The sequence below is a fragment of the Nomascus leucogenys genome, chromosome 4 (genome assembly GCF_006542625.1).
Source record: "Nomascus leucogenys isolate Asia chromosome 4, Asia_NLE_v1, whole genome shotgun sequence".
Taxonomy (NCBI): Eukaryota; Metazoa; Chordata; class Mammalia; order Primates; family Hylobatidae; genus Nomascus; species Nomascus leucogenys.
The window spans coordinates 87,710,155-87,722,071 of NC_044384.1; the positions used below are offsets into that span (position 1 = coordinate 87,710,155).

At 53.2% G+C, this 11,917-nt stretch overlaps 1 protein-coding gene across 1 annotated transcript in view; it reads left to right on the plus strand.

Moving 5' to 3' along the window:
- Positions 1-11,917, plus strand: part of LRP5 (LDL receptor related protein 5) — a 103,776-nt gene that overhangs the window by 63,699 nt on the left and 28,160 nt on the right. Inside the window, exons 10-12 of the mRNA XM_030811372.1 lie at positions 1,062-1,246; positions 3,325-3,648; positions 6,260-6,459. Of these exons, the coding sequence (XP_030667232.1) occupies positions 1,062-1,246; positions 3,325-3,648; positions 6,260-6,459 (709 nt within the window). The remainder of the gene's footprint in view (positions 1-1,061; positions 1,247-3,324; positions 3,649-6,259; positions 6,460-11,917) is intronic.

The window sequence follows — 11,917 nt, forward strand, 5'->3', positions numbered from 1 at the left end:
CGTCTCACCGAAGCATCCATGGAGCCTGCATAGGGCAGGTATCTTTGTCGATTTTACAGATGCAGAAACAGGCTCAGAGAAACCAAGTGACTTCCCTAAGGTCACATACCCAGTTAGGGCAGAGCTGGGCTGGGAAGTGCTGTCTCAGGCTCCCAACCAGGCCTCCTTGCTTTGCACTCTTTTGTCAAAACCATGATCCAGAACTGACTTTGAGGTCCCCGGACCTCAGGCTCCTCCGAAATGACCTCTGGGAGGCTGCTGAGCCACAGCTTAGGACCCACCTCAGAGGCAAATGTGCCCATAGCTGCCAAGCATCCTGGGGGCCCTGCCTTGGGCACGGGGGTCAGACAGGCCCCAGATGTGTGGGGTGTCTTTCTGGACTTGAGTTTTCTTTTCTGTGCAGTGGACACAGTGCTCACTCTATAAAGCATCTGTGATGCGTGCAGCAGCCCCATCCCTGCCTGTCGCCTGTTCTGCTAGGGGAGGAAGGAAGACTTCAGGATGGCAGGACAACAGAAAGAGGTCCAGGTTTTAGAGCAAGGGCAGGTCAAACTTAGAAAATTCTGGAATGAGGATGTGCACTTCCTCTTCTGGATCTGCTAAAAGAAGAGGGAAGGAGGGGCTGCGGTGGGAGGAGCCCAGAGCCCAGTTTACATCCGGATCCTGCAAGGCCTCCCCTGCCCTGAGGTCTTGTTTTGTGATGTGCTTGTGTCCGTACTGGTTTCTGCCATGTCCCCAACATCCAGCCAAGCTTAGGTGGATGTTCCAGCACACACTCGCCCTGTCTGTGCACCTGTTTTTGTGTCTGTAAATGGGTATTTATTCGCCTTACGAGTGAGCCACTGTGGGAATTCAGGGAGGTGGCACAGTGACCACCCCTGGAGGGATATGTGTGTGGCAGGGGGCAAGGGTCTCACCCTTCCCTGCTTCCTGCGCGTGGCTTTCTCCAGGAGGGGGAGGGCTGAGCTGAAGAGGTGGGGAGAGTTGCGTCCCCCCACCACCCACTGTCCTGCAGTGAGAGCAGACTCACTGAGCCTGCCCTTCTCCCTTGTGCCTTCCAGCTACATCTACTGGACCGAGTGGGGCGGCAAGCCGAGGATCGTGCGGGCGTTCATGGATGGGACCAACTGCATGACGCTGGTGGACAAGGTGGGCCGGGCCAACGACCTCACCATTGACTACGCTGACCAGCGCCTCTACTGGACCGACCTGGACACCAACATGATCGAGTCGTCCAACATGCTGGGTGAGGGCTGGGCTGGGGCCTGCTGGTCATGGAGGGCGGGGCAGCCGGTCGTTGGCCACCTCCCAGCCTCGCCGCACGTACCCTGTGGCCTGCAAGTTCCCCACCTGGCAGGAGCTGTGGCCACGCCCACGACTGCCCAGCAGCCTCACCCTCTGCTGTGGGGCTTGTCCCCATCCACCCCTGGGTGCCGTTGCTGCAGTTGTGTTGGGAGAGGCTCTGGTGACAGCTGTTTCCTGTGCACCTGCTGGGCACCGGGTCCCAGCTAATCCCTGTGCCAGGACTCTAATTTGACCCTACCACACATGGTGGAGGTTTTCATTGCTGGGGAAGCCGAGGCCTGAGGAAGTCACATGACTTGCCTTAGGTCTGGTGAGTTCAGGATCCCCCAGAGACACCAGGGCCAGCACTCGATCCCCTCCCGGCCCTGAGCCCCACCATGTGCTGGGATTGTGCTGGGAGTGTCCACACGCCCGGGACCCCAGGGCTGGTGCTCTCATCTCCTTTTTCCAGATCATGAGAATGAGGCTCAGGGAAGTTTGAAAAAAACCTATCCCAAGTCACACAGCAACAGGAGCAGGATTTGAACCCAGAACAGGGGACCACACACTCTGTTCTGCTAGGGTAGTTAGCTGTCCTGGGTGATATGACAGGTGACAGGGCCCACTGTGCTTAACAAAGGAACCCCCATCCCCCCTGCCAAGTTGGGAGACTGGAAGGTCAGGGGCACAAGCTCTGAAGGGCCAGGTGCAGTGGTTCACACCTGTAATCCCAGCACTTTGTGAGGCCAAGGCGGGCAGATGATTTGAGCCCAGGAGTTCAAGATCAGCCTGGGTAACATAGTGAGACCCCATCTCTACAAAAAAAATTTTAAAATATTAGCTGGGTATGGTGGTTCATGCCGGTAGTCCTAGCTATTTGGGAGGCTCAGGTGGGAGGACTGCTTGAGCCCAGGAGGTTGAGGCTGTGGTGAGCTGTGATCGTGCCACTGCACTCCAGCCTGGGCAATAGAGTGAGACCCTGTCTCCAAAAAAAAAAAAAAAAAAAAAGAAGAGAAGAAAAAGAAGCTCTGAGGCTCCAAGCCCCCAGGCAGCCCTTGGCTTGAGGGCAGACAAGGGAGGAGAGGGTCACCTGGGCAGCCCTGACTTTTGTCCCCTGGCAGAGGGACCTTCAGTGACCTTGGCCCTAGGAGAGCCTCTGAGCACATCAGCCATGTTGAACCGCTCAGGAAGGGCAGCAAGAATTTGGCTTCTGACCTCCGCCACTGCTACTCGCCATCTGCACTGGGCGTGGTTGTGCCCATTTTACAGATGAGGAGGCTGAGGCATCGACCAGCTGAATGCCTTGTCCCAGGTACTGCGTAGGCAGAGCTGGCACTTGAACCCCATGTCCTGGTTGCTGCTGGGGGTGGGCTGCACCCTGACTTGTGAGGCCAGTAGCAAAGTTTGCACGTGACTTTGTGACCGTCACCCAGCTCTGTAGTGCATCCCGTGACCCAGCTCATCCAGGCCGCATGCAAACCTGTTGCCAGGCGAGAAACCAGTCATAGCACAGCTGTGGTTGCCTGAAATGATTAAGCTCATTAATCACCCTGGAGTGAGGACAGACTCAGATGAAAACCAGAAAGCCCTGGAAACTCATGTGACCCTGCCATTGAGGGCGGCCATGTGCATTGCAGCCTGGCCGTCACTCTGCTGTATGTGTTTTGGACTTAAACGCTCTGGATGTTTACTGAGCGCTTGATTAATAACATGGAAGGCCTGGGCTTGTTGCTGCGGGCGTGAAAGATGCATAGCCAGGCCTGACATGGTGAGAACGGGAACCTGGAGTCTCACTGCCTGGGTGGTAATCCTGGCCCTGCCACTTAGCAACTGTGTGACTGTAGCCAGGTCACTTAATTTTGGTAGATCCTGCCTGCGCGTCAGTGGATCTTGCTGGTTTTCCAAGGTGGCCAAACACTTTAAGGCATTCACATGGTCGCTAGGCTGCAGGGTTGAACCCTGGCTTGCCCCGCAGGGTGCTGTGTGCTCTGTGGCCTGGCTGTGCCATTGCTGACACCGTGCCTGTGTGTGTCCATGCAGGTCAGGAGCGGGTCGTGATTGCCGACGATCTCCCGCACCCATTCGGTCTGACGCAGTACAGCGATTATATCTACTGGACGGACTGGAATCTGCACAGCATTGAGCGGGCCGACAAGACTAGCGGCCGGAACCGCACCCTCATCCAAGGCCACCTGGACTTCGTGATGGACATCCTGGTGTTCCACTCCTCCCGCCAAGATGGCCTCAATGACTGTATGCACAACAATGGGCAGTGTGGGCAGCTGTGCCTTGCCATCCCTGGTGGCCATCGCTGCGGCTGCGCCTCACACTACACCCTGGACCCCAGCAGCCGCAACTGCAGCCGTAAGTGCCTTGCGGTCCCCCGCACCTCACTCCCTCATTAGATCAGGCTGGTTCTGGGAGCTGACGCTGAAAGGAGCTTCTCATCTGGGGTTCCTGGGTGTACATAGATGGTTGGGTAGGTTGTGCACTGCACAAGCTGCATGATGCTACCTGGAGGTCCAGGTCCAGGCTGGGTGGACTTGTTGCTTCATCAGGACACAGATAAATGGCCAAAACCCCTCAGCTGGAAGGTCCCGGGCAGGATCTTTGGGTGTGAAAACCAGTCACAGGGGAAGGGTGCTCGCTCATACTGCCAGCACAGTGCTGAGTGCTTTCCATAGCGCTCATTTACTCCTCAAGCCTGGAGGATGGAGAGTAGCATGGTACCATTTCACGTACAAGGAACCCAATGCACAGAGAGGTGTGGCAACCCACCCAAGGCCATACGACTGGGGCAGGTTCAGCCGGGGTTGACTGTGGCAGGCTGGCTCAAGAGTCCCTGCTCCTGAACCCTTGCCAAGTAGCCTAGCATCAGCTTGGGGAATTTTTTTTTTTTTTTGAGACGGAGTTTTACTCTGTCGCCCAGGCTGGAGTGCAGTGGCGCGATCTCAGCTCACTGCAAGCTCCGCCTCCCAGGTTCACACCATTCTCCTGCCTCAGCCTCTGGAGTAGCTGGGACTACAGGCGCCCGCCACTGCGCCCGGCTAATTTTTTGTATTTTTAGTAGAGACGGGGTTTCACCATGGTCTCGATCTCCTGACCTCATGATCCACCCGCCTCGGCCTCCCAAAGTGCCGGGATTACAAGTATGAGCCACTCTGCCTGGCCTAACTCGGGGAATTTGTTGCCCTGACCCTCGGAAGCAGGTGGGCCTCTTTGTTCTCGTGTTAGTGATGAGAAGAGTGACTTTCCTATGGCCCCTCTGGAGTACAGGTGCTTCCTGCTGGCAGGTCCTTCCCCCATGACATCAGCAGCGAGCTGGTTATGATTCCCTACACAGAACTTGATAGTTTATAAAGCTCTTTGTCATCCAGGCCCCATTGGAGTCTCATGCAGACCTGGGCACAGGCAGGGCTGGTCTTGCCTGTCCCAGCTGCATGGATGGGGAACTTGAGGCTTGCAAAGGTTAAGGGGCTGTTCGAGGCCCAGGCTGGCAAGAGATGGGCCTGGGCCAGAGTCTGGGACTTCCCATGCCTGGGCTGTCTTTGGTCCTTTTGCTCACCATCCCTCCCTGGAGCCATGACCTTGGAGAGTAAAATGGAGGTGCAGGTAACCCACGGCAAGGAGGGGTTGCCATGACTCAGAGTCCCCGTCCTGTGGCCGGCAGACCTGGTGCAATGACTTGGATTTCAGACCAGCCACTATAGCCCGCTGACGGTGCGCTCGAAGTGCCACAGCTTCTGATCCCAGGCAGGACTCAGGCCAGGAGACTCTGTTAGCTGCTGAGAGGGAGAGGCCACCGGATGTTCTGGTCCTGCTAGAGAGCTGGTTCTTCGGGTCCTGGTGCCAATGCACTGCGAGGAGGCCCAGCTTGATTCCGGGGCTGCCTTGTGGTGGCATGTGCTGCTCACTGACACCCTCGAGGAGTGTCTCCTCTCAGGCTTGTTGACTTTGCCCGGTTTTCCGCAGTTCACTGGTGCACACATAGGCACATAGCAAACTGCACACACAGTCGTGGGTATGAGTGTCACTACATTCCACCACCAATGTTCACTACCATTACCTGCCTTCTGTCTTAAGTTTTCATCATTTAAAAATAAATTTATTGGGCTGGATGCAGTGGCTCATGTCTGTAATCCCAGCACTTTGGGAGGTTGAGGCGGGCGGATCACCTGAGGTCAGGAGTTCAAGACCAGCCTGGCCAATATGGTAAAACTCTGTCTCTACTAAAAATACAAAATTAGCCGGGCATGGTGGGGCACGCCTGTAACCCCAGCTACTTGGGAGGCTGAGACAGGAGAATCACTTGAACTTGGGAGGTAGAAGTTTCAGGTGAGCTGAGTTTGTGCCACTGCACTCCAGCCTGGGCAACAAGAGCGAAACTCTGTCTCAAGTAAATGAATGAATGAATGAATGAATGAATGGCAGGGCATAATGGCTCACACATGTAATCCCAGTACTTTGGGAGGTCAAGGCGGGCAGATGACAAGGTCAGGAGATTGAGACCATCCTGGCTAACACGGTGAAACCCCATCTCTGCTAAAAATACAAAAAATGAGCTGGGCGTGGTGGCAGGCCCCTGTAGTCCCAGCTACTCAGGAGGCTGAGGCAGGAGAATGGCGTGAATCCGAGAGGCAGAGCTTGCAGTGAGCCAGGATTGCGCCACTGCACTCCAGCCTGGGCAACAGTGCAAGACTCTATCTCAAAAAAAATAAAATAAAGAAAAATAAATTTATGATCTATTTAGAAAATAACACATACTTTGCAACAGCAGAGACACATATGACACAGAGAGTGAAATTTCCCACAGCGCACCCCCAAGAGACAGCCCTGGTCCCCCCGTCTTTCCTGTGGACCTCCAGCGGGGCGGATGCTGAGCCACCTGTTGTAGTCGAGTGGCGTGCTGTCCCATCCTCCAGCTCCTCTATGGCTTCCAGACAACCACCTGCAGCCGTATCTTTGCCTCCTCTAGCGCCCACCACCTTCTTGCTGTTCAGCCAGAAATCTGCCATCAGTCGGATGATCCCGGATGACCAGCACAGCCCGGATCTCATCCTGCCCCTGCATGGACTGAGGAACGTCAAAGCCATCGACTATGACCCACTGGACAAGTTCATCTACTGGGTGGATGGGCGCCAGAACATCAAGCGAGCCAAGGACGACGGGACCCAGGCAAGTGCCCCGTGGGAAGGGTGTGGGGTGTGCTTCCCAAGGCGCTCCTCTTGCAGGTTTCCAGGCTGCTGCCCCTGTCCTTAGCAGAGGGAGGAAACAGAGCATGGTTCTGGGTGAATGATGACTTGGGCTTCGATTACATAGTCACAGGGTATGACCCTGAGATGCGTGGAACCCCGAGACTGTGATTATATGTAGAAACTGGGTTTCCCCGTTGTTTAAGTAGTCATGGTGGGGTCAAACCCCACAGGACTTTTGTCTTTCCAAGAAAGAAAATGGTCGTGTGTCATGCAGGGATAGTTGGTACTGGTTAATCCAGGTTTATCCTTGATTTTGTGGGAATTGTCATTTCTGCTACAATGCAGTATATGCGCTTCTAAAAGTCACCTATGCAAAATCGCACAGTAAAAATGACACGACTCATAGGGAAAGGGGGGCCAGGGCACAGCCTTCAAAATCTCCGTCAATGACATGTAAGGAAAGAGAGGAACCTGGGAAATAGCAAAATGCCTTTTGCACATTAAATGGTTAGATATATCCCACAATACTGTGCATTCGTAAACGTTAACGCTGCAATAAATACGGCACTTTACCTTGGGAAGATCTGGAGTTGGCTCATGAGTGTGGAAGGGTGTAGCGCATGAGTTTTTGTGAAACGCTGGAAGGAAGATTGTGGAAAATCAGATGGAAAGTTCTCACCCCAGGTGTGGAGAGGAGTGGGTCATGGCCCCAGCAGTGAGCCCAGGGAGGTCAGAGACAGAGGTGTGTGTCTGGGTGTGACCCTGCACAGTTCCCTGCCAGCTGTGGTTTTTTGCATTCGCTTAATATTTCTCATGGAGGAAATTGTGCATGAGCAAATGTGAAACTGTGCTGTGCTCAAATTGTCCTAATACATCATTGCATTGGAACAGATTTGCTTTTTTATTTTTGAGATGGAGTCTCACTCTGTCACCAGCCTGTTCAAGTGATTTTCCTGCCTCAGCCTCCCGAGTAACAGGGATTAGAGGCGTGAGCCACCGCACCCAGCCAGATTTGCATTTTTGAAACAAGTGCTAGGCTGGGCGTGGTGGCTCACGCCTGTAATCCCAGCACTGTGGGAGGCCAGGGCAGGTGGATCACCTGAGGTCAGGGGTTTGAGACCAGCCTGGCCAACATGGTGAAACTCCGTCTCTACTGAAAATACAAAAATCAGCTGGGCGTGGTAGCGGGTGCCTGTAATCCCAGCTACTCAGGAGGCTGAGGCAGGAGAATTGCTTGAACCCAGGAGGCAGAGGTTGCAGTGAGCCGAGATCGCACCATTGCACTCCAGCCTGGGCAACAACAGCAAAACTCCGTCTCAAAAAATAAAAAATAAAAAAACAAGTGCTGTAGCAGAAGCAACCACTTTGCGGTGCCAGGCTTGTGTGGCCTGTTCCAGGAATGATGTGCTCACGGCGGCCTAAGGCCCACCTGGAGTCTGCAGCATGGGGCACAACAGGTTCATTTGTGTAGAATTCCAGGATAGGCCTGGCTCCTAAGCAGCCTTCTTTTACAAAAACTGCAGAGCCCGCCTGTATCCCAGCACTTTGGGAGGCTGAGGCGGGTGGATCACGAGATCAGGAGCTCAAGACCAGCCTGGCCAACATGGTGAAACCCCATCTCTACTAAATATACAAAAATTAGCTGGGTGTGGTGGCACATGCCTGTAGTCCCAGCTACTCGGGAGGCTGAGGCAGAACTGCTTGAACCTGGGAGGTGGAGGTTGCAGTGATCCGAGACCACATCATTGCACTTCAGCCTGGGCAACAGAGCGAGACTCCATCTCAAAAAAAAAAAAAAAAGAAAAGAAAAAAAACTGCAGAGCCACACGGCCCCTTTCTCCACCGAGCGTTGGTGTGGGAGCTTGTGTTATTGTGGTGAAATCTTGGTACTTTCTTGAGGCGGAGAGAGGCTGAGCATCTGGAGAGACTTTCAGATAGGTCGCCATGTCCACCATTGGTTTCACTGTCGTGCTCTCCATCTGAAGGCTGGTGCTGTCCAGACAGGCTGGACGCCCCTTTCCACCAGATCCTTCCTCCCGCAGCAGTTTCTAGTTACGTTGTACTGTGAGGTCTGTGTCCTTGGTTGATGGCAAAAATCAGCCGAATTGAAATTCAGAGCCATGCCCGGCTCCCTGGAGCTTCTCTCCTGGGCAGCTATGATCATTGCCTCTGTCGTGGTGCAGATGGTGGAATGGATTCCTTTCATCTTGCTTGCTACAGGTGACTGTCACATGGAGTCCTTTGGAGAAAGGGATGTGTTAATTGATGGATGTGGTCCCATGCTGAGAAAGCTCCTGGGCGTACATTGCCTTAGAGTCTCATTGGAGCTGCGTTCTTTTATGGTGTCTACTAGGCAGAAGTATGAAGACTTGGAAGAAAACCCAGAAGGTTTTCCACTTAATTTGGAAAATGTACTTTTCCCCTCCTGTGTCTTTTGCTAAGGTCCAGCCTCCTGCAACCTCCCCGCCCTGTGGACTCTGGCTTTGATTCTTTACTAGGGGGCCCCTGCTCCTCCAAAAGATGGTGTCTAAATTATCATCCAATTGGCCAAGGTTTTGTTTTCTATTAATTGTTTTTATTTTTTATTGTGGTAAATATACATAACATAAAATTTACCATTTTAATTGTTTTGTTCTTGTTGTTTTTGAGACAGGGTCTCACCCCAGTGCCCGGGCTGGAGTGCAGCGATCATGGCTCACTGCAGCCTCAGCCTCCAGGGCTCCAGTGATCCTCTCACCTCAGCCTGTCTAGTAGCCGGGACTACAGGCATACAGTACCACATCTGGCTGATTTTGTGTATTTTTTTTTTTTATTGTAGAGACCCGCTATGTTGCCCAGGCTGGTTTCAACTCCTGGACTCAAGCCATCCACCCACCTCACCCTCCCAAAGTGCTGGGATTACAGGCATGAGCCACAACACCCAGCCATTTTAATTTTTTTTTTTTTTTTTTTTTTTGAGATGGAGTCTTGCTCTGTCGCCCAGGCTGGAGTGCAATGGCGCGGTATCAACTCACTGCAACCTCCACCTCCCGGGTTCAAGCGACTCTCCTGCCTCAGCCTCCTCCCGAGTAGCTGGGATTACAGGTGCCCATCACCATGCCCGGCTAATTTTTGTATTTTTTAGCAGAGATGGGGTTTCACCTTGTTGGCCAAGCTGGTCTTGAACTCCTAACCTGGTGATCCGCCCACCTCGGCCTCCCAAAGTGCTGAGATTACAGGTGTGAGCCACCGTGCCCGGCCTTTTTTTTTTTTTTTTGAGACAGGGTCTCGCCCTGTCGCCCAGACTGGAGTGTGGTGGTGGGCTCTTGGCTCACTGCAGCTTCCGCCTCCCAGGCTCAAGTTGTGCACCTCCACACCTGGCTAACTGTATTTTATGTAGAGACAGATTTCACCACGTTGCCCAGGCTGGACTTAAACTGGACTCAAACAGTCCGCCCACCTCGGCCTCCCAAAGTGCTGAGATTACAGGTGTGAGCCACCGTGCCCGGCCCATTTTCCCTATTCTGCAGTTGACAGTTCTGTGGCATTCAGTCAGTTCACATGGTAACCATCACCGCCATTCATCTCCAGACTACTTCACCTTGGCAGGTGTCCAAAACTGTCTGCATTGAACACACTCCTCATCTCCCTCTGACAGCCACCATTCTACTTTCTGTCTCTCTCTGCCTTCTCTAGGTACTTCATGTAAGTGGAATTAACACCAATATTTGCCCTTATGTAACGGGCTTCTTTTTTTTTTTTTTTTTTTTGAGACGGAGTCTTGCTCTGTTGCCCAGGCTGGAGTGCAGTGGCGCGATCTCGGCTCACTGCAAGCTCCGCCTCCCAGGTTCACGCCATTCTCCTGCCTCAGCCTCCCGAGTAGCTGGGACTGCAGGCGCCTGCCACCATGCCCGGCTAATTTTTTGTATTTTTAGTAGAGACGGGGTTTCACCGTGTTAGCCAGGATGGTCTCGATCTCCTGACCTCGTGATCAGCCCGCCTCGGCCTCCCAAAGTGCTGGGATTACAGGCGTGAGCCACCGCACCCGGCCTAACTGGCTTCTTTCGTGTGGCATGGTGTCCTCAAGGTTCATCTGTGTTATAGCCTGTGTCAGAATTTCCCTCCTTAAAGCCTGAATAATAACCCATTGTAAGGGCTGGGCATGGTGGCTCATGCCCTCTAATCCCAGCACTTTGGGAGTCTGAGGTGGGCAGATCGCTTGAGGTCAGGAGTTTGAGACCAGCCTGACCAACATAGTGAAACCCTGGCTCTACTAAAAGTACAAAATTAGCTAGGTGTGGTGGCGCGCACCTGTAATCTCTGTTACTCAGGAGGCTGAGGCAGGAGAATCACTTGCATCCGGGAGGCAGAGGTTGCAGTGAACCAAGATTGTGCCTCTGCAGTCCAGCCTGGGCAACTGAGTGAGACCCTGTCTCAAAAAAAAAAAAAAAATCATTATATGGATGGACAGACCACATCTTGTTATTTATCCATCCATGGGTGCTAGGTTGCTTCCACCTTTGGGTGTTGTGAATAAGGCCACTATGAACAATTCCTTCCGTGGGGAAGGTTTTGTACTATTGAGGAAAAGGCGTGTTGCCTGTGGTGTTGCATAGGATTCTGGTAAGAAAGTTTGCACTAACCATAAGTATTTGTACTTACAGTAAAATGAAAGCTCAGGGACTGGGCGCGGTGGCTCACGCCTGTAATCCCAGCACTTTGGGAGGCCGAGGCGGGCGGATCACGAGGTCAGGAGATCGAGACCATCCTGGCCAACATGGTGAAACCCCGTCTCTACTAAAAATACAAAAAAATTAGCCGGGCTTGGTGGCGGGCACCTGTAGTCCCAGCTACTTGGGAGGCTGAGGCAGGAGAATGGCGTGAACCCGGGAGGTGGAGCTTGCAGTGAGCGGAGATCGCTCCACTGCACTCCAGCCTAGGCGACAGAGCAAGACTCCATCTCACGCAAGACTCTGTCTCAAAAAAAAAAAAAAAAAAAAGAGTTCAGGGTTTATGAAACTGGCCAGCCATGTAAAGTCTGCTGTGTTGTTTTTGTGCCTGGGAGGAGTGTGGCCAGGGTTTCACGTCACACAGTACACGTTTCTCAGATGGTTGTTCTCCAGACTGCTGTCCCAAAGTCTGGTTTTGCATCTGGTTCCCACAGACCCACCCTCCACGCTGAGCCTGATTTTGGCCAGAGTAGCTGGAATCTTGCTTGTCTTTCAGCCCGGCAGCTGTACCAGACCAAGGTCCACAGCTAGTGGCTTTTAGGAAGGAATTTGTTCAGTTGGCATTGACACACGGCCCCCTAGGGGCCACAGCTCTGTGGTGATGTGGATGTTGTTATCTACAAAGACACATGATCGTTCGTGTCCAGATGAAAGTGATGATGTCTTTGCAGCTGCCCAGCAAGGTTGTGTGTGTGTGTGTGTGTGTGTGTGTATGGGGGAGGGAGGCAC